The sequence below is a fragment of the Taudactylus pleione genome, unplaced genomic scaffold (genome assembly GCF_031769625.1).
Source record: "Taudactylus pleione unplaced genomic scaffold, aTauple2 ptg002208l, whole genome shotgun sequence".
NCBI classification, from domain to species: Eukaryota; Metazoa; Chordata; class Amphibia; order Anura; family Myobatrachidae; genus Taudactylus; species Taudactylus pleione.
This window is the reverse complement of record NW_028286601.1, coordinates 1-25,708: the sequence shown is the minus strand read 5'-3', so window position 1 is coordinate 25,708 and position 25,708 is coordinate 1. Positions and strand designations below refer to the sequence as shown.

The following is a 25,708-nucleotide window of genomic DNA, read 5'->3' as shown; positions in this document are numbered from 1 at the left end:
TGAGGGCGGACACTTACTTTTTAAAGTGCCGCCTTCTGGTCGATCGCTAGGCTGTGGGTTACCACCCACAGCTCTAGAGACTGACCAGGGTGATGGTCGCGATGGTCATCACCATCGCGACCATCGGGGCTTACGACCAGACCCTAAGGCAGGAAGTTCCCCACTGACATCATCAATGATGTCAGTGGGGCCGCCCCCAAACGGCAAGCGTTTCGACTGGAACGCCTCCGTGTGGCCGGGCAGGCCCCCGGCCTGCCCAGCAAATGGGGCGAGCTGTCACTCAACATCGACAGCTCGCCCCGTCTGCTACGAGACCCCTAGCGACGGAGTGACCATCGCTAGTCGGGTCTCGCGCATGCGCACGACGGAGCCGGCTCCGTCGTGCGCATGCTCTGTGGGGACCATCGACCCGGTTGCGAGCGCATTGGCGCTTGCGACCGGGTCTGAATGAGACCCTTGGTCCTGCCGCTGCCTCCAATTCAGTACTCTACGGCCGACAGACCACGTCAAAACTGTCCGTGTCAGGGCGCCGTGTCGGCAGACACCCTCTGCTCTTAGACTGTTACATTGTCAAGCGCTTGACATACTATTGGCTACTATTGTTACAGTTGCTGTGCGCTCCGTTGCAATCTGCCTAGGATAGCTGGTCCGGGACTTGCCCATTCCCCACGGCTCACCCTGGCTCTGCCTCCCTCACAGTGGAGTGTTCGGAGACCTGAGGAGAAGGGAGAGACGCTGCAGACACCAGCCGCACACACACACTGGCCTCCGGCGTACCCGACACGGCGCCCTGACACGGACAGCTGTGACGTGGTCTGTCGGCCGGAGAGTACTGAATTGGAGGCAGCGGCAGGACCAAGTCTCCAGTGGACATTGCCTGGCATGCCGGTAAGGAGAGCCGGTACTAACACACGGTAGCATAGGAGTACCTGTATTAAGGCAGACTTATGGAGTCCATGACCGGGTGATATTATTCTCCAGGTGAGCGAGCCATATACGCCCTGGGGTATTAATTTCCCTTGTTATTTCTCATTGGGATACTATTCATCGGTCACTGTACAGACTGGTATCTATGTACAGAGGAGAACAAAGTGCTTTTTATTTCCAATACATCGGGACTACAATTCCCAGGAAGGAATTCACATTTAGGGGTGCACCCCGTTTGCCTCAGGTATTAGCATGTTGTTCGGGACCATTACACCTATATACATCTCAACAGAGGGAATATAATTTACATCTTGCTTGTTCCATCATTGGGCGGAATTCATTTCTTTTCAGCCCCTATCGCGCCTGACGGAGCTATTCTATTCTTGCTCCTGTCGGACGCGATCAGCTGCCAGCGCTACATGAAATGTGCGAAAAGTGACCTGTTTGAGCGTCCAAACATCACTTTTCGCGATCGCGCCCAGCACTTTGGTCGGGTTTAGCTGCTTTACGCGGCTAAACCTGACCTCTATGGGCGCGATCAGCACGAAAATCGTGAACAATTGCATAGCGGCCCGCGATCTCCTGTCACTTTAGACGGGAGATGCGGCCTGCGAAAACAATTGAATTCCGCCCATTGTGTGCATTTCTCTTATCACTGAGAAGTCTGTGGTGATCTCTAGTCTGTTTCTTCTATTTACAATTTATATACAACACACAGAATGAAATTCAAGATCTGTACATTTATTATGGTGTGAACTTGTATGCAATACTGAATAGACTGCTATTACCCTGAGAATTTATATCGCTTTTGATATGCTCACATGTAGATAGTGTATAGGTGTGTGTTGTCTGGCCAAAACATTGGATCTTATTGAAGTATATATGTTTTTTACCCTGGTCCTATATCCAGGATGTATGTCCATACATAGGAATATTATGCCATTTTATTAAATATTTTCCTACTGTCAGTTATTTACCTCATTTGGTCCGAGATAGACGATCGGCGCTATTATTGTACCATAACACGTGTCAGTCTGTGTCTTCTGTATCATTATATAGTATTAGTACTTTACACCCATCATTCACCGGCTCACTAGCTAGCGTTACAGTGGTCCCCCCACCCATTCTCTCTCCATTCACCCACCATTTTGTCTCTCTCTCTCTCTCTCTTCCTCCAACCTGTTCTCTTGCTCTATCTCTTCTCCCATCCCCGCTGTCTCTTTCTACTAGCTATTCTCTCGCTCTCTTCCCCCTGTGCTCTCTCATCCCCCCTTCCCAGCACGTTACAGTATATAGCAAATGTAAATGATTTTCTTGTGATTGGTGCTAGACACACAGAGAATTATCTGAGCTGCCATTTTGTGGGCTGAACCATAGTTGCCTAACTTTGCTGTCTGGAGAAGCCCTGGGAGGAGTGGCAGGTGGGTGGTGATGGAGGCGGGGCCTGATGAATCGCGTAATTAAGCGTCGCCCCCTCATGGTAAAATGCCCGCGATTGGCTTAAATTTAAATAGGGGGCAGAGCCAAATGACGCGAATCGCGTCATTAAACCCCACCCCCTGCACGGACACCCACGATCGCCGCGGAAATTCTCCTAATTCTGCCCACTTCACTAGGAAGTGGGCAGAATGTGGGAGAAATGCCTACTCTTCTGGGGGTGCGGGTGGTTACCCGAAACATTGGGAGCCTCCCGCGAAAACCAGGAGGGTAGGCATGTATGGAACCCAAATTTGTAAATTCACTAAGATCCAGCGCCTCAATGCATATTAGTCAGGACGTGTGTAACGAGTCCATTGTTAGCAAATATAAGACGAATGTCCCAGGAAAACGGAAACCGATTGTTCACACCCAACCGATGCTCAGCTCACAAAATGGCCGCTCACACATTACATGAAAATATTTAATTGGATATTATATATGAACACAAACTAAAACAAAAGAGGCAATGTGAGTGAATACAGACTAACTCTTTATGGTGAGTTGAAAAGGGTCAAAGCACATTTTTTAATTCAGTTTTCATCTCATGTTTATGGGAATGTCCTCAGAATGCACACAGCAGCACAGAGTATATCAGGAGATGAGTGATGTGTTAGTGAGGACAGGGCTGCATGTGACAGGGGCAGTGACATGATGTGAGGAGGGGAATGGAGGCAGCAGGAAGCCACAGACTGATATTTATATAGTGGGAGGAGCAGGGTCCCACAGTAGCACAGAGTATATCAGGAGATGAGTGATGTATCAGTGAGGACAGGGCTGCATGTGACAGGGGCAGTGACATGATGTGAGGAGGGGAATGGAGGCAGCAGGAAGCCACAGACTGAGAGTTATATAGTGGGAGGAGCAGGGTCCACAGCAGCACAGAGTATATCAGGAGATGAGGGATGTGTCAGTGAGGACAGGGCTGCATGTGACAGGGGCAGTGACATGATGTGAGGAGAGGAATGGGGGCAGCAGGAAGTCACAGACTGAGAGTTATATAGTTGGAGAAGCAGGGTCCCCAGCAGCACAGAGTATATCAGGAGATGAGTGATGTGTTAGTGAGGACAGGGCTGCATGTGACAGGGGCAGTGACATGATGTGAGGAGGGGAATGGAGGCAGCAGGGAGCCACAGGCTGAGAGTTATATAGTGGGAGGAGCAGGGTCCCCCAGCAGCACAGAGTATATCAGGAGATGAGTGATGTGTCAGTGAGGACAGGGCTGCATGTGACAGGGGCAGTGACATAATGTGAGGAGGGGAATGGAGGCAGCAGGAAGTCACAGAGTTATATAGAGGAAGGAGATACATAAAGTGTAAAATAGTTACTAATTATACCTGATGACCTATTTCCGGCAAGGCGGCAGTGTCCCATTCCTTTGGGTAGATCCCTGTCCTCAGAGGAGACACGGCTGTCTTGGTCACGTTCGATTTTGTACTGTGAAAATAAAAAGTTAAATGATGTGAAATGGGAAGTTGGTGCCACCTAGCGGAGTATCCAGAAACAGCAGCTCACCGGACGAAGTGTCGGAGGCCAGTGGCCAATGTTTTCAGTCTGCGCATGCGTTCCGATGGTTACTACACAAAGACACAGCCTGCAATTGGATGCCAATCCATGCAATGTCGGTGGGCATTTCTGGGAGGCAACAGGGGAGTGGCTAGCCAGATGCCGGCATGTCGCGGGAGTGACGCCCGAGCCTAATATTTTTGGTAAGCGAAGATACATTTTGGCGCCCCCTGGCTGAATTTGCACACTCTGATGGTACGTGCACCCGACAAAGGAAAGGGGTGTGGTCTCATGGGAAAAGCCATAATCACGAGCGCCAATCATGCTGGGTACATGCCCAGTGCTCCTGGAGCTGCTGGGCACACTCGCAGTCCCTTTCTCCAGTGAATAGATGTCACCTATTCACCATTTACACCCCCATCTCAAACACTTTGTCGCCAAATAGGGATGGTTGGGAGGCGTACTAAAGGCAAGGTCTCAAAAGAAAGGGGCATAGTCACACAATAGTATTCCCAATTCACACTACACCGCACAGTAGCACAATCTTATTCACAGTAGACCGTACATAGTGCCCCTGATTCACATTACACCACATAGTAGTGTCCCTTATTTATGTTCTGACACACAGTAGTGCCCCTGTTACACAATGCCAACATTAGTGCCCCTTATACACAATGCCCACATTAGTAGTGCCCCTTATACACAATGCCCACAGTAGTAGTGCCCCAATACAATGCCCACAGTAGTAGTGCCCCTTATACACAATGCCCACAGTAGTAGTGACACTTATACACAATGCCCACAGTAGTAGTGCCCCAATACAATGCCCACAGTAGTAGTGACCCTTATACAATGCCTACAGCACTAGTGGCACTTATACATAATGCCCACAGCAGTGGTATCCCTTCTGCAATGCCCCCATTAGTAGTGGCCCCAGTAGTAATGCCCCCTGCAGTAGTGCCCCCAGTAGCCCCTGTAGAAGTGCCCCCAGTAGCCCCTGTAGTAGTGCCCCCCAGTAGCCCCTGTAGTAGTGCCCCCAGTAGCCCCTGTAGTAGTGCCCCCAGTAGCCCCTATAGTAGTGCCCCCAGTAGCCCCTGTAGTAGTGCCCCCAGTAGCCCCTGTAGTAGTGCCCCCAGTAGCCCCTGTAGTAGTGCCCCCAGTAGCCCCTGTAATAGTGCCCCAGTAGCAGTGCCCCCAGTAGCCCCTGTAGTAGTGCCCCCAGTAGCCCCTGTAGTAGTGCCCCCAGTAGCCCCTGTAGTAGTGCCCCCAGTAGCCCCTGTAATAGTGCCCCCAGTAGCCCCTGTAGTAGTGCCCCCAGTAGCCCCTGTAGTAGTGCCCCCAGTAGCACCTGTAGTAGTGCCCCCAGTAGCCCCTGTAATAGTGCCCCCAGTAGCCCCTGTAGTATTTGCCCCCAGTAGCCCCTGTAGTAGTGCCCCCAGTAGCCCCTGTAGTAGTGCCCCCAGTAGCCCCTGTAGTAGTGCCCCCAGTAGCCCCTGTAGTAGTGCCCCCAGTAGCCCCTGTAGTAGTGCCCCCAGTAGCCCCTGTAGTAGTGCCCCAGTAGCCCCTGTAGAAGTGCCCCCAGTAGCTCCTGTAGAAGTGCCCCCAGTAGCCCCTGTAGAAGTGCCACCAGTAGCCCCTGCAGTAGTGCCCCCAGTAGCCCCTGCAGTAGTGCCCCCAGTAGCCCCTGTAGTAGTGGCCCCAGTAGCCCCTGTAGTAGTGGCCCCAGTAGCCCCTGTAGTAGTGCCCCCAGTAGCCCCTGTAGTAGTGCCCCCAGTAGCCCCTGTAGTAGTGCCCCCAGTAGCCCCTGTAGTAGTGCCCCCAGTAGCCCCTGTAGTAGTGCCCCCAGTAATAGAGCTGCGCAAAACACACACACAAAAAAAAACCCCAGTTTACTTACCTTAAGCCCCGATCCTGCGTCCGCTGCCGTCCGCCGCTCCTCGTTACTATGGGAGAGACGTCATAGTGCCCTTGTGGGAAGCCTAGCCGGAGCTCAGGAGTGAGCTCCGGCTGCCGCTGTGGAGAGCCGGGCGCCCGCTGGTAAAATCTCAGCGGGCGGCCGGGAAATGGAGACTCCCTGCGGCGGCCGTGGGAAGGAGTGTGGCGCGGGACGGGGTGGACGGGAAGGAGTATGGCGCGGGACGGGGTGGACGGGAAGGAGTGTGGCACCAACGGGAAGGAGTGTGGCGCGGGGGGGGGCGGGGAAGGAGTGTGGCGGCGGGACGAGGGTATGAGTTTGGCCGCGCTGGGGATTGAGCGCCCTCTGCTGGCTGGTGCCCTATGCACATGCGTAGTCGGTGTAACGGGCGGGCCGGCTATGGCTGTCAGCGACTAGATCCATAGACGCAGTTGCAATGACCCTGGTGGCCATGTTCAGATAGAGAGATTGAATGTAACCTATGGCAGGTGCAAACGCCGATGGTGGGGCTGAGGGTGTGACCGATGCATCATTAGCATATTACAGCTATCGCAGCTGCTAACATGTAAGCAGCTGCGACAGCATTAGCCTCTGAGCCTGAATGACCCCTCACATTATGCACGTTACTTGCCCCTGTTTGGTTTTTGTATATGTACTTAATAGAGTGAGTGGTAGCACCTAAGATAAGAGATTGGAGACCCACTGCTAGGAGGGAATCGCTATGATTTACGTCCGGCATTTGGAATCCCGACAGCGGCTGCCCGACATGGGTGAAAATCCCGATCGTCCTTAAGGTAAGTATGGACTAACCTAATTCCCTCCCCTAACCATCCCTTTGGGGTGCCTAACCCTAATCTTCCCCCCAGTGCCTAACCCTAATCCCCCCTCTAAGTGCCTAAACCTAACCCCCCCTTCCCCGCCGCCTAAACCTAAGACCGCGGGGGGGGTGCCTAATCCTAAATCCCCCCCGGACGGCGATATTTGGCAGCGTTTGGAGTGGCAGTTGGTGTGGCCCTTTTTTTAATTTTAAACTGCGCTGCAGCCTCACCTCTGGAGCCGCCACTGTATCTGATTAATCATAGGGCCTGATTCAGACCCGGTCGCAAGCGCTGTGCGCTCCCAACCGGGTCGTTGGTGGGCCAGTGCGCATGCGCACGACGGAGCCGGCTCCGTCGTGCGCATGCGCGAGACCCGGATAGCGACGGGCACTCTGTCGCTCCGGGTCTCGCAACAAAGGGGGCGAGCTGTCGATGTTGATTGAGCGGGCCGGGGGAGTGGCTGACCAAACGGAGGCGTTCTCCCACCCGTGATGTCAGTGGGAGAGATTTCGGCTCTGTTAGAGCCGAAATCTCTCTGGGGCTTGCGGCACGAGACCCTACCACAAGGGTCTCGTCGCAAGCCCGATGGGTGCGATGGTCTTGACCATCGCGACCATCTTCCTGGCCGCTGGCTATATCTGTGGGTGGTCCCCCACAGCTATGCGAGCGGCCAGGAGGCCGCTCAAAAAAACCAGAGGGACGGCCCTGATTCAGAGCGAGCGCTCTGTCAGAGCGTCCGGCTCTGAATCAGGGCCATAGTCCCTTCATTCATTCCCCATCATTTCTTACGGAATGATCCCTTCAGCTCCTAGTGGTCGGTCTGCTAAGTCTTCCCTCTACTATTGGAACCAGTAGTTCCCACTTCCTATGTTTCATATGTTCAACACGCAGGCGGTGCAGTAACCCCCAGTGATAGATCTATAATCCCATTACCTTCCTTTCAGCATCTTCACATCTTCAAAGCTCAGGAATTTGGGTCTCCGGCAGACCTCCTTCTCTGTCCGATAGGCGATGTTCCTCTGCTTCATTACTGAAAGGAGAGAAGGTCATTAAGGGCCAAACCTCGCATCTCCTTCCCTGAACTGTGGAGGCCCCACATTCTCCTGCGCTACTGGGGGCCCCACTTTATAGACAACTGTATTAAGGCAGCTCCCACCACACTCTGGGCCTGATTCAATCCCTAACAACTCTTACGGTGCAGGCGTTCCACAGTGTGAACGCACAAAGGCGCTGTTGCGATCGAGGTGCACAGTATCAGAGAATAATTGGGAAAGTGCTGGGCGTTCCTGGGAAGTGGCTAAACAGGCGCATGGAGATGGTCCGTCTTATGGGCGTGTTACGGGCGTCTCGCAGGTGTGTCGGCGAAAGCGGCTGCGTACTCAGAAGCTCAACAGCACACGTAGGCGTCCGTGGTCAGATGGAGGAACTGCATGTGCCATAGGGCGGGCGCTAGTATCAATGGTGCGACCATTAGTCAGTCTAGAGACGCACCAACCGGTATTTCAGCGCCTACGGATGCTATCAATGGGTGTCTGTGTCTCTGCTGATTCGGACGCAGGGATATGCACCAGGGAAAGGCTCTGTAGCGCCATTAGGGTAATATGGCAGATGCGTGACCGCCAATAGCCATGTCTGTGCCCACCTATGAATAAGCCCCTGTATGAGGTACCAGGGACCTAATTAATTGAACTTTTAACAACAAATACAGGAGGCCTCCAACTTGCCCACTGGGAAATAATTCCATAACGGATCCATTTAACTTGCTACAATTCCTGACCAAGCGGATGTGACATATATACAGCCCCTAGGACGGTCCCCATACCTCGGAAGTTGATCTCGTATTGCTGCTGCCCAGCGGTGAATGGGATACGTGCGGTGGGATCGGAGAGGTAGATGCTTTCTAGCTCTGCAGACGATAAGGTTGAACTCACGTTCTTTATGTTCTAGGAAAACAGAGACAGATGTGAGACGTGTATATTGTAGCTCGCTGCTCCTACGCCCTCACCCCAAAGCTAGAGAGACGTCCAGAACCTACATACAATGGAGGCAGCCATTTTGGAGGCTGGGCCACCATTCAAGGGAGTGCGGCCTAGTGCTTGGATAGTCTGGGCTTTCATGACAGGTGTGTGGAGGGTATGCAGTCGGGAAGCCGGCGGACCTAATCCCGACAGCCGGCTTCCCGACTTTATCCCGGCGAGGGTTAATTGACAGGTGTCTAAATCTAGACGCCTGTCATTTTACCGACGCCAGGAGACCGGCGCCCGGCATCCCGATCGAAGGGATGCCGGGCGCCGAGCGCGGATAGCCGCGGGGAGTGGGGAGGGTTAGGTTTAGGGCTTTGGGGTTAGGCACCACCCCGGGAGGGTTAGGCTAGGGGGATGGAGGGTTAGGCTTAGGCCCCTGTGGGGAGGTTAGGGTTAGGCACCCCCCCGGGGGACTTAGGTTTAGACGGCGGGGAAGGGGGGGTTAGGTTTAGGCACTTAGGCCCTCATTCAGAGGCACTCGCAAGAAGCGAATGCTCGTTCTGAATGAGGGCGGGCGCTTGGAATTTTAAGTACAGCCTCCTGGTCGCTAGCTAAGCTGTGGGTTACCACCCACAGCTTTAGCGACCAACCAGGTTGATAGTCGCGATGGTCAAGACCATCGTGACCATCCGGGCTTGCGACGAGACCCTAAGGTTGGGTCTCGGCAACCGCAAGCCCCAGGGAGCTTCCTGGTCTGATCAAGCAGGAAGCTCTCCACTGACATCACTGCTAATGTCAGTGCGGCCGCCCACAAAATGGCAGGCGTTCCGTCAGGAACGCCTCCATTTGTGTAGCCACCCCCCCGCCCGCAAAATGGGGCGAGCTGTTGATCAACATCGACAGCCGCCCCTTTTGTAGTGAGCTCCGGAGCGAGAGAGTTTCTCTCTCGCTCCGGGGCTTGTGCACGCGCAGTGCGGCCGCTGCACGTGCGCAGGGCCTTAACATCGACCTGGTTGCGAGCGCTCAGCGCTTGCGACCGGGTCTGAATGAGACCCTTAGAGGGGGGAATAGGGTTAGGCACTAGGGGGAAGGTTAGGGTTAGGCACCCTTAAGGAGGGTTAGGGTTGGGGGGGGGGGTTAGGTTAGTAAATACTTACCTGGGGACGATCGGGATTTTCAGCCATGTAAGTCCAGCCGGTGTCGGGATTTGAACCGTCCGGCGGTAATTCATACCGATTCCGTGTGGAGTGGGACGCATTTGCATCAAATCCGTACACATAAAATGCTTGCAGCATGAAATGGCGCACTTACCTGTAATTAAGGGCCTGATTCAGCAAGGATCGCAACTGCGAAAACGCATGCAGTCGGCTGAATGTTGCGGGCTGGACATGCGTATCCATCGCAGTGTGTGTGCGCGAACACTCCACTGCGATCACAGTGGCTAACCCATCGCAGAGTGATTGACAGGAAGTACCATTTGGGGGTGGTGAGGGGGTGTGGTCGGCGAAATGCAGGCGTGTCAGTGCATTTGAACGCTGTTGCAGGGGCGTGCATAAATTATACACTGCGATGCCGTACGCAGCCTGAGGTCTCAGGCCCTGATTCAGAGCTGAACGCTCTGAGCAGAACGCTCGCTCTGAATCAGGGCCCTCCTCCGTGAAAATGGAGCGGCATCCTGGCCGCTCGCATAGCTGTGGGTGACCACCCACAGCATATGCGAGCGGCCAAAAAGATGGTCGCGATGGTCTTGACCATCGCGACCATCGGACTTGCGACGGAGACCCTCCGGTATGGTCTCCCTGCCACAAGCCCTGGAGTGATTTTGGCTCTATCAGAGCCAAAATCACTCCCACTGACATCACTAGTGATGTCAGTGGAGCCGGCTTCAGACGGTAGGCGTTCCCATGGGAACGCCTCCGTCTGGCCGCCACGCCCCCGGCACGCCCACCAAAGGGGGCGTGCTGTCAGTCACCATCGACAGCACGCCCCCTTTGGTGCGAGACCCCGTCCCCGAGCGCATGCACACGACGGAGCTCCCTCCATCGTCCACATGCGCAGTGGGGGAACATCGACCCGCTTGCGAGCATACTGCCGCTCGCGAGCGGGTCTGAATGACCCCCTCACTGCATACAGGAAGGTTAGCAATTTCTGAGTAAGGTCAGGGCTTGTGCAAGTGTGCGTGAGGCTGCGATGGTACTCCATGTTACCAATGGTTTCGCAGTCATGCTAAGTATTACGGATGTGTGTTAGGTATGTTGTGCTGCGATGGCGTAGCGATTGCAGTGGATTAGCAAACTATCATGAGACTGCGTGCGTAATCGCTATTGCAATCGCATCTGCGATCCTTGCTGAATCAGGCCCGAAGTCCGCAGTCGGCCATTTTATGCGATATGAACAATATTCCCTGAGCCAGCTTACGGATTGTCCATACTGCGTCCAGTTCCCATATTCATCCTTCCAGTACCAAATCCACTCGGTGGTCATAACGTATTCAGAGGGTTTTGTGACCGATGATGATGTGGAGAGCCGACGGACGGGGCTTGGGCCAGATTTCATGGTCTCAAAGTCAACCAATGGAATCCTACGAAACAAGAGAGGGAGGAGTTACCTGCTACAGTCACATCCCTCCCCTTACTAGATACAAATCAGTGTTTAATAAATTAATTATTGCAGGGAAATATTATCCTATAGCTGCAGTCGTGACGGCGTCTTTATGCAAATGCCGCGGCCGATGGTTTCCGTACAGAGGGCCTGATTCAGATGCGGACACTAATGCGATCGCAGCTGCGATTTCGCCCAGAACGCAGCTGTGAACATATGCTAATAGTTAAAAAGCTTCCCTGAGCATAGGTGTGACACCCCTAAGGTGATTGAAGATCTCTTTAGTATTGGATTTCACACCATTCCAGTGGTTCCTGCTACTTCTTCCCTCCCACGCCACAGCAGAGAGGCTGGGGGTCCCCAATCCCAACTCAACAATTTACAGTAAATAAAATAATGCTCACTATATTTAGCTGGAACTCTGGGCCTGATTCAGAGCCGGACGCTATTTGCGCTCGCTCGTTCAGAAAAAGGGGGTGGCTATTTAATTGACCGTTCGCTCTTTGCGGTCTGTTGACGCCTCTATGTCTGAACGAGCGAACAAAACATGCGGTCGTTATTTTGAAAGAAACGCCCCCTGGCCGCTCGCATCATACGTCATCTCTGCTATTTATTAGATTAATCGAGTACGTCGAAAGGCGTATGAACTGCTCGCAGTGCTTGTGGTAGCATTTTCCTACCGCAATCATGCGAGCAGTTCAGGCTAAAAGACAACCAAGTGACGTGGTCGATGACGCTGCTTTGTTAATTATGCACACCCTTAAAACGCCCGTTTTGACCGTTTGGCACGCCTGCGTTCTGATCTCTACGCCCCGTTTTCAAGCACCTTCCCCTGTTACCACCCACAAACGCCTCATTCTGTCACTCAAATTAGCAGGCATTCGCTATTTTGCGAGCACACGATTTTCGACCACACTGACTGGTTGGCGCATGCGTATTGCAACCCATACGCATGCGCAGATGTGCGAACATTGCTCGGAGCGAACGAGCGGCCGCTTACGAGCGGCTCTGAATGAGGTCCTCTGTGACAGTTCTGGATCTCTCCATGCATATAACTAGCAATAATACATTACACTCTAAAATATATTTATCCAACACTTAGTTTAAAATTATGGCCTATTACTGATACTGGACTGCTTTGGAGATTACCAACATCAAAATCCCTAACAAAATCAAGTTTAGAACATATAGTTTAGTGTTTAAGTAACATCCCAATTCAGTATCGTTCACTACCTTTACTCTTTCTTATTGGTAATACCCTTAATGGTGACGAGTCCCTCCGGCGCTCTGCTCCGTCCTCAGGCTCCGGAGGCTGGTCTGTCATGTGTGCTCCCCAGCAGAGCACAAGAATGTTTAGAAAAAGAAAAAAAAAAGTTTTTTTTCTAATCTGTCATGTGGTCTGCTGGGAAACCACATGACAGCGCAGCAGGACGGAGCCGGAGGCTGCTGCGCGGACAGGTAAGTCGGGGGGGGGGGGGGGGATCGGGGGGGGGGGTACGAAACTTACCGTATCTGTAGGCAGTGCTGCGCATGCGCTGGTTTTACAGATGTAACAGCGCATGCGCAGACCTGTTTCCAGACGCGATAAGGTAGTGTAGGCAGGAAAAGTATCTATTTCCCGAAAAGCTGTCATCGCAAAAATGACAGGTACCGGAATAGATACTTATGGAGAGGTGGAATGATGAATTCCACCTATAATTAGCTAGAACTCCATGCCAGTTCTAAAGCTAATTATCTCCAGAGAATTTTAATGTTTAATGAATAGGCCCCTGTGTCAGTCTGTACTTTGTTGCTAGTCCCAGAACAGCTGCTGCACCTGAGTCTTATATCTCATGTAAAAGTCTATCTCCTTGGAGCAATATCCTGAAGAGCAATACTTGGTGGACTGCACTCTCTGATACCTCATTTTGAACGAAGGCCAGGGAGACAAAAAAAGGCAGCTACCTCTTTTCCACCAAAAATCCGGGTCCGACCTGGGTTTTCAGACATGGTTCCAACCCAGGTCACACAGCACCATCAATCTGTGTTATTCTCAGGTCAGCCCCGTTCACACTGAACCTGGGTCTGTCCTGCTAAACTTGTGAGGTCATAAAAAGTGGGAGGTGACTGCTCCACAGCCACCAATCAGCTCATTTTAGGCATGACCCAGGTCGGATAACCCGGGTTGCGCCGTTTACACTGCACCATTACCCAGGTCCATCCTGCGTCAGACCCTGGTAGCTACCTGGGTTGGATTGCCGGGTCACTTGACCCGGGTTATTTTTCAGCGACCCTTTTACACTGAGCTGTGACCCAGGTGGACCCAGCAATTACCCGGTTCTTGCTCTGGTGTAAAAGGGTTATTAGTTATATATATATATATATATATATATATATACATATATATATATATATATATGTATTTTCTTGTAATGAATTTCTGTTTTAAATCCTGGTATATTAACCTGTAGTTCCGATGCTTAGTCATTAATTGTACCTGCCAGAGTTATGTGGTGAAATAAGGTTTTGGTATTTGGAATGTGATGTCCTCCAGTCACTCCCAGAGCTGCCTCAGGGGCTGTCTGCTGATTCTGTAGCACAATGGAGGGGAGGCCGGGCTAAAGTCTCTGTATCAGCCACTCAGCTCCCAACTGCCATGTTGCAGGCTGTGGGTCTGATTCAGAGCCGGACGCTATTTGCGCTCGCTCGTCCAGAAAAAGGGGCTGGCTATTTAAATTGACCGTTCGCTCTTTGCGGTCTGTTGACGCCTCTATGTCTGAACGAGCGAACAAAACATGCGCTCGTTATTTTGAAAGAAACGCCCCCTGGCCGCTCGCATCACACGTCATCTCTGCTATTTATTAGATTAATCGAGTACGTCGAAAGGCGTATGAACTGCTCGCAGTGCTTGTGGTAGCATTTTCCTACCGCAATCATGCGAGCACTTCTGGCTAAAAGACACCCAACTGACGTGGTCGATGACGCTGCTTTGCTAATTATGCACACCCTTAAAACGCCCGTTTTGACCGTTTGGCACGCCTGCGTTCGGATCTCCATTCCCCGTTTTCAAGCACCTTCCCCTGTTACCACCCACAAACGCCTCATCCTGTCACTCAAATTAGCAGGCACTCGCTATTTTGCGAGCACACGATTTTCGATCGCACTGACTGGTTCGCGCATGCGTACCAAAACCCATACGCATGCGCAGATGTGCGAACATCGCTCGGAGCAAACAAGCGGCCGCTTACGAGCGGCTCTGAATGAGGTCCTGTGTTTGAAAAATGACAGTTGGGAGCTGATTGGTTGGTCATTGATCACTCTCCACTGTATCACTTCCCAGAGCTTCATACATTTGCCCCCCTGTGGCCTGTCCTCCATCTGCCTCCATCACAGCATCGCTCTCCAGGTCCGTTACCTCAGCTCAGCTCCAACCAACTGTCCTTCTCCTCTAACTGTCACTCACCGTACCACCTGACACTGGTCATGTGACAAGCTCCTGACCATTCAGCAGCTGCAGAGACTGCTGAGAGTTGTGGTCTGCACAATGTCAGACGTAATACCTCACATAGCGGGGTATTACATAGGGACGCCCACTACTGCCTTCTCATCTGTGTCCGATATCGTGAACCAGCATAATTTATTTTATACACGCCCACAGAACAGCATTGAAATGGTCAGACGCACCAGCATTCGCCTAAGCACCCATCCGTTACCCCCCCCCAAACGGTGACCCCATAACAATCACTTTGCAAATGGATCCCCTGGAAGTACGTAATCGCAAAACAATCGTGACGCGTGCGCAGTGCGACTTATACGCATATGTGCAATGGTAAATAATCGCCCAATCTGCGTAAATCGCAGAATTGCGTCCGCTGCTGAATCAGGCCCAGAGATGCCAACTAGCTGTGGCGGTAGTGTGCCGCTGTGCGTACTAAGATGCACCATCGGATATTGCACCAGCCCTAAGGAGGTGCAGAATCTCCATATAAACATGGCCACCTGTGTCAGTGCAACTGCTGCAAAAGAAGCAATCACTGACCACCAGGCGCCCGCGATACACCCGCATCTGGCTAGCTGCTCCGGTTACCACCCAGAAATGCCTGCTGAAATTGTCTCTCTCTGGGCGGAATTCAATTCTTTTCAGCCCCTATCGCGCCTGACGGAGCTATTCTATTCTTGCTCCTGTCGGGCGCGATCAGCTGCCAGCGCTACATTTCAGCTCGCAGCCCCAGGGGGATGAGAGCTGAAATGTGCGAAAAGTGACCTGTTTGGGCGCCCAAACATCACTTTTCGCAATCGCGCCCAGCACTTTGGTCGGGTTTAGCTGCTTTACGCGGCTAAACCTGACCTCTATGGGCGCGATCAGCACGAAAATCTTGAACAATTGCATAGTGGCCCGCGATCTCCTGTCACTTTAGACAAGAGATGCGGGCCGCGAAAACAATTGAATTCCGCCCTCTATGTCCAAATTCGTTTCTAGCGTGGCCCAGGCCCACAGTCACAACCTGGCGATCAAGATGGTTTAACATTGAATCCGTTAATTACATTTGTGAAACATGGTAGAGTTATTTCTGGTAGTGTTATTTCTTTATAGGGAGAGATCGTTACTTTGTAACGTGTAGTGACAGGTTTCCCTGCGTGATACACACCAGAATTTAGCTTTTTTCTCTTGTGATAAGAGCTGCCCTTTGCGAAGCTGCCGTCGCTGGGTGAGGGGGTCTCTGGGGGTCTCTGCCCCCTCCTAGCCCCGGGAGCTTCCTGCTGGTGACCTCTGCAGGAAGTCCCGGGCTCTTACTTCCTGCACCCAGAAGAAGGAGAGGAGAAGGAGGCGGGGGACCCAGGAGGAGCCCGCAGGAGGCTGAATAAGGAGGGTCCGGCAGTGAGAGGTGCTGGGCGACTGCGGTGCATCATGGTGGCGGGGAGCGGGATGCGGTAAGAAGCCCATAGGCTTATATAGGGTAACGCCAGAAACGTTACCCTCTGCATCGAAAATAGTGGGGCCGGGGCTTAGTACATATGACACCCAGAAAACGGGGTTTTTACAGCATTTTTCCTTTAGTACATCCCGGCCAGGATGTGTGATGTGTAGGGTTACTGCCAGGTTGGTTCAGTGCCGCTCCCTGCCCATTTTACAGATTTGAAAATGCACCCTGACCCCTTCTGGAGCTCGTACTGAGCTGTGGGCGAAAGCTGTTTGAATTGGAGGAGGGTTGTACCGCGCCGCCTCCTGTACTGAGATACTAAGGGTTGGGCTTGGATGCCCGGCTTCCCGCGGTGATCTCAGGTACCTGCCTCCATGGCTGTTCTGTAGTCTCAGTTCTACAGCCAGCCCTTATTCACAGCCTCAATATCATCCTGGCCTGAGGTAAACCGATGTATTTACAGTACATGTTATAGAGTAATTAATGGATAGGAGACACTGACGTACGGACGCACGCTTTTTTTAGTGGTGGGCATGCACAATGCTTAGCGCATTTTATGTGAAACAAAAAAGGCATACGCCAAAATCACAACACAAAGGTACAATGAGGCCAGCCGGCTGTAACGCGGCTGTTTGATAAATCATGGTGAAATCGTAGCCGCAGGTTGCAACGGAATAAGATTGTGCCCCTTCCCCAATGTACCCGTATCCCAGAACTCCTGGGGTTTATAGCTACTGTATGCGGTTTCTTTTGTTTTCCCTATAATTCCCCTTTAAACGTCAATTTTCATGAAATCTATCTCCTCCCAGTAGGTGTGATTCTTCCAACACAATGTTATCCATAGTTACTGAAATGAGAATTATGGCCTCCGCACACCGATCTATGAGCATCTCAATAATAAGCCCCACACATGAGAACAGTACAGGCACCAGCCGAGGGCACCATAACATAGTCCTCAGGCCGTGATTTGGGATCCTACCTGGTAACCTTAGGGTCACAGTAGGCCTTCTCAACATTCTCCATATTGGAAACATCTTCCCAATCTCCTCCGTTGAAGACTTGCCAGCGGTACGGTAAGTAGAAGTGCATATCCGGGCATTTACCTGCAGGCAGAGGACACATGATATTATCTGAGTTAGCATTAGGGTTAGGTGTTAGGGTTAGGCACTAGGGGGGGTTAGGGTTAGGCACTAGGGAGAGGGTTAGGGCTAGGCACTAGGGGGAGGGTTAGGGCTAGGCACTAGGGGGAGGGTTAGGGCTAGGCACTAGGGGGAGGAGGGTTAGGCACTAGGGGGAGAGGTTAGAGTTAGGCACTAGAGGGGGGGAGGTTAGGGTTAGGCACTAGGGGGGAGGTTAGGGTTTGGCACTAGGGGGGAGGTTAGGGTTAGGCACTAGGGGGGTTAGGGTTAGGCACTAGGGGGAGGGTTAGGGTTAGGCACTAGGGGGAGGGTTAGGCACTAGGGGGAGGGTTAGGGTTAGGCACTAGGGGGAGGTTAGGGTTAGGCACTAGGGGGAGGGTTAGGGTTAGGCACTAGGGGGAGGGTTAGGGCTAGGCACTAGGGGGAGGAGGGTTAGGCACTAGGGGGAGAGGTCAGAGTTAGGCATTAGAGGGGGGGAGGTTAGGGTTAGGCACTAGGAGGAGGGTTAGGGTTAGGCACTAGGGGGGTTAGGGTTAGGCACTAGGGGGAGGATTAGGGTTAGGCACTAGGGGGAGGGTTAGGCACTAGTGGGAGGGTTAGGCACTAGGGGGAGGGTTAGGGCTAGGCACTATGGGGAGGGTTAGGGTTAGGCACTAGGGGGAGGGTTTTAATTAGGCACTAGGGGGAGGGTTTTAATTAGGCACTAGGGGGAGGGTTAGGGTTACGCACTAGGGGGAGGAGGGTTAGGGTTAGGCACTAGGGGGAGGGTTAGGGTTAGGCACTAGGGGAGGGTTAGGGTTAGGCACTAGGGGAGGGTTAGGGTTAGGCACTAGGGGGAGGAGGGTTAGGCACTAGGGGGAGGTTTAGGGTTAGGCACTAGGGGGAGGAGGGTTAGGGCTAAGCACTAAGGGGAGGAGGGTTAGGCACTAAGGGGAGGGTTAGGCACTAGGGGGAGGGTTAGGGATAGGCACTAGGGGGAGGGTTAGGCACTAGGGGGAGGGTTAGGGATAGGCACTAGGGGGAGGATGGTTAGGCACTAGGGGGAGGGTTAGGGCTAGGCATTAGGGGGAGGAGAGTTAGGGTTAGGCACTAGGGTGAGGGTTAGGGTTAAGCACTAGGGGGAGGGTTAGGTACTAGGGGAAGGGTTAGACACTGGGGGGAGACTTAGCATTAGGGTTAGGTGTTAGAGTTAGGCAACATGGGGAGGGCTAGGGTTAGGCACTAGGGGTAGGGTTAGGCACTGGTGGGGAGGGTTAGGGTTAGCTACAGGGGGAGGGTTAGGTGGTAGGGTTAGACTTATACACTGGGGAGGAGGGTTAGGTTTAGGGTGCGGGGAGAGGGAGGTTAGGTTTAGGATGAATATAAGAAAAACTATCGGAATAGCTGTTTATATTATTGATATAATAAACTATGTTGCTATATGAATTATATTGCTAAAACGGGGTTCAGGAATCTCATATTTATTTCGGTATATATGGTATGAATGTTAACATTCAGGATGTTTTGTCAACATTGAGCATGTCACAATGCTGACATCACAGATTTAGTCTGCAGATAGGGTGAGGTTTAGTGTAGGGTTAGGGAGAAAAAAACATTTATTGCGACATGCACAGTGCGGACATTCAGACCATGTCGCCATTTTGTACCACACCCATTTGTTTCACATTATAGCCCAAAGGGACTAAGGGATATATTTAGTAAGAGGCGGCCTTTCTATGTCTGTCGGCGGTTCTGGACGTGGTATTTATTACGACAATAATAGTAAATGCAAATTGCACCTGGTTTTGCATTTAATAGTTTTGCCCTTTTAAACCCCATTGAAAATCCTCAGCTTAGTAAATACCCCTAACGTCTCTCTGCTGATGTGTTAGGCTCCTCAGCACTTACCTCCCAGCTTGCAGTACTTCCAGGTATTGGACGGACAGATATCGGGGGCTTTTCCAGGCGTCGCTGAGATAAAATAAAAATACATTGTATAATTAGCAGCTTCCATGTGTGGAGCGGCCGCTTTACAGCTGACACTTCATATATGCGACACTTAGTTAAACGCACAGCGCTTAGGGCCGTATACTGAGTCACCGCTTATCCGTTTGGCCGCAGCAGCTACTTACTTCTTCGTGCTAATGCGCGGGTCTGCCAGTGTGCGCTGAATATCCGCACGGCTGCCTGTGGAAACCTGTCCTGCCCACTGTTTTCCCCATCCACAGCCGCCATCATTAGTATCTGGATTTGCAAAATATCCGTCTGTAAAAGGCCCCATCTCTGCCCACTATGGGGCATATTCAATTGGGCACGAGGTTTAGCGAGGAAAAAACCTTGCGCCCAATTTTGGATTACCACGGGTATGCGCGCCCCCGATACCCACGGTATCCAATTAATTAAATAGTGGTCCTGGGGTTTTCAGCTCTGCCTAGTTATGGCCCCGAAACTCCCACTTCCCGGATAGCGGCTGTTTGTTGAATAGAGAAAGGATGACATAACCCCTTTAGCGAGCACTAATCTACAGCATTGATAATGGGGCCCTAAGTAAGTCAGCTCTCAGCTGGTAGAGGGGCGCTGCTGGGTGACTGAGAGGTGCTGACTGCTGGGAAAGGGGAGCATAGAGGCAGCCTGGCCAGGGGTGCTGACTGTGCTGGGTCACTGAGGGGTGCTGTGCTGGGAAAGGGAGCATAATGAGGCCAGGGGTGCTGTGCTGGTTGTGGGGTGCAGGATGAGGCCAGGGGTGCTGTGCTGGGACAGTGGTACAGAGACAGAGGAGGGCAGCTATGGAGGGGGGGCAGTGAGAGAGCTATGGAGGGGGGGCAGTGAGAGAGAGCTATGGAGGGGGGGCAGTGAGAGAGAGTTATGGAGGGGGGGCAGTGAGAGAGAGCTATTGAGGGGGGGCAGTGCGAGAGAGCTATGGAGGGGGGCAGTGAGAGAGAGCTATGGAGGGGGGCAGTGAGAGAGAGCTATGGAGGGGGGCAGTGAGAGAGAGCTATGGAGGGGGGCAGTGAGAGAGCTATGGAGGGGGGGCAGTGAGAGAGAGCTATGGAGGGGGGGCAGTGAGAGAGCTATGGAGGGGGGGCAGTGAGAGAGCTATGGAGGGGGGGCAGTGAGAGAGAGCTATGGAGGGGGGGCAGTGAGAGAGAGCTATTGAGGGGGGGCAGGGAGAGAGAGCTATTGAGGGGGGGCAGTGAGAGAGAGCTATGGAGGGGGGGGCAGTGAGAGAGAGCTACTGAGGGGGGGCAGTGAGAGAGCTATGAAGGGGGGCAGAGAGAGCGCTATGGAGGGGGCAGTGAGAGAGCTATGGAGGGGGGGCAGTGAGAGAGCTATGGAGGGGGGGCAGTGAGAGCTATGGAGGAGGGCAGTGAGAGAGAGCTATTGAGGGGGGGCAGTGAGAGAGCTATGGAGGAGGGCAGTGAGAGAGCTATGGAGGAGGACAGTGAGAGAGCTATGGAGGGGGCAGTGAGAGAGCTATTGAGGGGGGCAGTGAGAGAGCTATGGAGGAGGGTAGTAAGAGAGAAATGGAGGAGGCAGTGAGATATATGGAGGGGGCAGTAAGAACTATGAAGGGGGCAGTAAGAACTATGTAGGGGGCAGTAAGAACTATGTAGGGGGCAGTAAGAACTATGGGGGGGCAGTGAGAGATATATGGAGGGGACAATAAGAACTATGGAGGAGCAGTTAGAGAGATATGAATGGGGTGAGAGATATGGAGGGGCAATGAAAGATATAGAGAGGCAGAGAGAACTATAGAGGGGTGGTAAGAACTATGGAGCTTTCCCAGTCAGTTCAACAGGAGACCGATATTTTCAATGACTGACCAGTGCTTCTCGAATGCAGGCATATTTCCATGTAAAGTAAATTATTATGGAACTTTTCATATAAATAATATCTAAGCATTAAGTGGCCGTCCACAGTTTGTATTTTAATAGAGTTCAGCCCTTTCAAAACAACCCCGCCTTGCCACAAACACTGGACACAAGAGCTTACATTTGCTGGATGACGTAGGTCTATCTGGGGTTGTTTTGTCAACCGGCTGATGTTGGGGAACTTCATCTGCTGATCTGGTGCCCGAATATTGGGTGAAGTCAAGTCTTGACATTGGTTTTACGCTGGCGAGGAGCTTGCTTGAATGTTGGTCAGTTCCCTCAGATAGCCTGGATGGGTTCCTACTCACTCCTGATGCACGTAGATTCCGGAAACCACCAACGGGATATATTGCTGTCTCAGCATGTGCTGTAGCAGTGGATAAAGCATGAGCTGGTACTGGTGGAAGGCCGACTGCCCCCTTGCTCAGATGACTAGACACTTTACTGGATATTGAATTTGCTCCGGTGAGCGATGTTGGCTGATTTGAGGTTAATCTAACTGAAGATGTTGGTGGAACACTGGACAGTCCAAGTGGTTGACTGGATCTTTGAAGCGAATCAGTTGGTGCACTCATTGCCTTGTTAGATGTAACAGGTGATATGTGCTCTGCTCTGGTTTGCGCTGCTTTAAGTAAAGTAGTATTTGGTTGTACAGGAAGCACCATTGGCATGTTGGATGGTGCTGCTGTTAATTTGGATTTTGCGTCTGATTGATAAAGCACCTCAAGCGGTATTGTGGTGAATGTAGACGTTACTGGAGATGATGTTGTGCTGTTTATTGTATTGTTGTACTGTGTCAATGGCTGAACAATGGGTGATGCACTTGATGTTGCAGAGATTGGCGTAATTACCGGCTTAGTAGATCCTGTGAGCGCTGTTGGGTGAGGAGTATTTGAACCATCTCTTATAGATGTGACCGTTTTAAAACTGGATTCACCAGCAGAGGAATAATTTGAGTTCAGTCCACCAGAAGATGTTGGTGGAACATGGGATGGTCTGATTGGCTGATTGGATCCTGTAAGTGGAGCAATTGGTGCAATCATTGTTTTGTTTGATCTAGCAGATGATATTTTCTCTACACGAGTTTGCGCTGCATTAGGTATAGTAGTATCGGACTGCACAGGACACACTTTGGGCGGGTTGGATGATGCTGCAGATAATTTGGGTCGTCTGTCTGATCCCACTTGTGTGTTGCCAGATCTGGATGTATCGGGTAAAAAACAGTCTTCCATTAGCTTGTCTAATTCAGTTTTCTGATGTCCACCATCATCATCTTCTCCAGATCGACAACGATAACTCTCACCACTCTCAGACACTGGTCGGCTGCTAGATCTCCTCTGAACTTGGGACCCTAAATAGAAGAACCAAAATGTAAATTCTGTCGACTCATTAGAGTGTGTAAAGTCTATGAAAAATAGGGGAATTATTTAATTTAATTAAAAAACAAGGGGAAAAATGTAATAGGATGAGAGTTTAGCAGTAACCTCTCACACTTTTTAAACTCGGCCAATGTAATAAAGTCTGAGCACATGGAAACTCACACGTTTTTAGACTCAAAAAAACTCTCACGATTTAAACTCTCATCCAGAAGTTTTCCCATTTTGAAGATAAAACTCGACTTTTATCTTACTGATAAACTATTCTCTAATCTCTCACCCTATTACATTTGGCCCATGGTTGCAATAGAAAACAAACAAACATGTTTTAGATGATTAGAATCATTTTAAAGGTTTATCCAGTTCGTTACAAACAATGAAATAATTGTAATCTTTCAAACCGCCTTTTAGCACAAATCACCTTTAGCACCAAAAATTCAATAATTGTATGGTAAATTTGGTATTTAAATATGTCATTAACAGTGGTCATATCAATATTTCTATTCATGAAATCATTTATTAGCCAGATACCTGGTCCTTCCGTCTGTCTTTCTCGACCCTTCCCCCTCGATCCACCCCGAAATCCATTTCTGCCTCTAGATTTGGCCCGTCCCCTTCCTCTGCCTCTGGCCCTCGGGCCTCGCGGTGCCCCCCTTCTTTTTGCTGTGCCTGCTTCCTGGAGCTGCTGATTGTATGTGAGTTTGCAGAGCATCTGAAAGTTCTGCACAGCCTCGAGAGGTAGATTTTGCAGTAAATCAGGACTCTCCTCCAGAAGAAGGCGTAGATTGTGGAAACTACCAATGGGAGATTTTGCTGTCTCAGCAGGTGCTGTAGCATTGGATAAAGCACAAGCTGGTACTGGTGGAAGGCCGGATGCCCCCTTGCTCAGATTACTAGACACTTTGCTGGATATTGAATTTACTCCAGTGAGTGATGTTGGCTGATTTGAGGTTAATCTAACCAAAGATGTTGGTGGAACACTGGACGGTCCATGTTGTTCACTGGATGTTTTAAGCAGATCTGTTGATGCACTTATTGCTTTGTTGGATGTAGCAGGTGATATTTGCTCCGCTCTGATTTGTGCTGCATTAGGTAAAGTAGTATTTGGTCGTACATGATGCACTGTTAGCATGTTGGATGATGCAGCTGTTAATTTGGATTCTGCGTCTGATTGATAAAGTTTCTCAAGTGCTGTTGCGGCAAATGGAGGCGTTACTGCAGATGATGTTGTCCTTTTTATTCTACTGTACTGTGTCAAGGGCTGGGCAATGGGTGATGCACTTGACGTTGCAGAGATTGGCGTAATTACTGGCTTAGTAGATCCTACGAGCGCTGTTGGGTGAGGAGCATATAAACCATCTCTTGTAGATGTGACCGTTTTAAAACTGGAATCACCAGCAGAGGAATAATTTGAGTTCGGTCCACCAGAAGATGTTGGTGGAACATGGGATGGTCTGATTGGTTGACTGGATCCTGTAAGTGGAGCGATTGGTGCAGTCATTGCTTTGTTTGATCTAGCCGATGATATTTGCTCTACACAAGCCTGCGCTGCATTAGGTATAGTAGTATCGGACTGCACAGGACGCGCTTTGGGCGGGTTGGATGAGGCTACAGCTAATTTGGGTCGTCTATCTGATCCCACTTGTGTGTTGCCAGATCCGGATGTATTGGGTAAAAACCAGTCTTCCATTAACTTGTCTAGCTCAGTTTTCTGATGTCCACCATCATCGCCATCATCATCTACTCCAGACCCACAACGATGACTCTCACCACTCTCAGACGCTGGTCGGCTGCTAGATCTCCCCCGAACCTGGGACCCTAAATAGAAGAACCAAAATGTAAATTCTGTGGTTTCATTAGGGTGCATGAAGTCTATGAAAAATAGGGGAATTATTTAATTTAAATAAAAAACAAAGGGCCAAATGTAATAGGGTGAGTGTTTAGATCTCTTACACTTTTTAAACTCGGCCAATGTAATAGAGTCTAAAGAATATGGAAACTCGCCCAATGTAATAGTCAGAGAACATGGAAACTCGCCCAATGTAATAGTCAGAGAACATGGAAACTCGCCCAATGTAATAGTCAGAGAACATGGAAACTCGCCCAATGTAATAGTCAGAGAACATGGAAACTCGCCCAATGTAATAGTCAGAGAACATGGAAACTCGCCCAATGTAATAGTCAGAGAACATGGAAACTCGCCCAATGTAACAGTCAGAGAACACGGAAACTTGCCCAATGTAATAGAGTCAGAGAACATGGAAACTCGCCCAATGTAATAGAGTCAGAGAACATGGAAACTCGCCCAATGTAATAGTCAGAGAACATGGAAACTCGGCCAATGTAATAGTCAGAGAACACGGAAACTCGCCCAATGTAATAGTCAGAGAACACGGAAACTCACCCAATGTAATAGTCAGAGAACATGAACACTCGCCCAATGTAATAGTCAGAGAACATGAACACTCGCCCAATGTAATAGTCGGAGAACATGGAAACTCACCCAGCGTAATAGTCAGAGAACATGAACACTCGCCCAATGTAATAGTCAGAGAACATGGAAACTCGCCCAATGTAATATAGTCAGAGAACATGGAAACTCACCCAATGTAATAGTCAGAGAACATGGAAACTCGCCCAATGTAATAGTCAGAGAACATGGAAACTCGCCCATTGTAATAGTCAGAGAACATGGAAACTCGCCCAATGTAATAGAGTCAGAGAACATGGAAACTCGCCCAATGTAATAGTCAGAGAACATGGAAACTCGCCCAATGTAATAGTCAGAGAACATGGAAACTCGCCCATTGTAATAGTCAGAGAACATGGAAACTCACCCAATGTAATAGTCAGAGAACATGGAAACTCGCCCAATGTAATAGTCAGAGAACATGGAAACTCGCCCAATGTAATAGTCAGAGAACACAAAATCTCACCCAATCTAATAGTCAGAGAACATGGAAACTCGCCCAATGTAATAGTCAGAGAACAGGGAAACTCACCCAATGTAATAGTCAGAGAACACGAAATCTCACCCAATCTAATAGTCAGAGAACATGGAAACTCGCCCAATGTAATAGTCAGAGAACACGAAATCTCACCCAATCTAATAGTCAGAGAACATGGAAACTCGCCCAATGTAATAGTCAGAGAACAGGGAAACTCACCCAATGTAATAGTCAGAGAACATGGAAACTCGCCCAATATAATAGTCAGAGAACAGGGAAACTCACC

At 50.8% G+C, this 25,708-nt stretch overlaps 1 protein-coding gene across 1 annotated transcript in view; it reads right to left on the bottom strand.

The window, feature by feature from the left end:
• The window catches only part of LOC148431502 (uncharacterized), a gene marked incomplete at its 5' end in the record, with an annotated part of 33,947 nt that extends 9,601 nt beyond the window's left edge, over nucleotides 1-24,346 (bottom strand). The window contains 8 exons of the mRNA XM_088465976.1: nucleotides 3,741-3,840; nucleotides 7,576-7,672; nucleotides 8,465-8,585; nucleotides 11,025-11,187; nucleotides 17,088-17,211; nucleotides 19,135-19,197; nucleotides 21,220-22,449; nucleotides 23,006-24,346. Coding sequence (XP_088322102.1) covers nucleotides 3,741-3,840; nucleotides 7,576-7,672; nucleotides 8,465-8,585; nucleotides 11,025-11,187; nucleotides 17,088-17,211; nucleotides 19,135-19,197; nucleotides 21,220-22,449; nucleotides 23,006-24,346 — 3,239 coding nt within the window. The remainder of the gene's footprint in view (nucleotides 1-3,740; nucleotides 3,841-7,575; nucleotides 7,673-8,464; nucleotides 8,586-11,024; nucleotides 11,188-17,087; nucleotides 17,212-19,134; nucleotides 19,198-21,219; nucleotides 22,450-23,005) is intronic.
• Nucleotides 24,347-25,708: the final 1,362 nt, after the last annotated feature.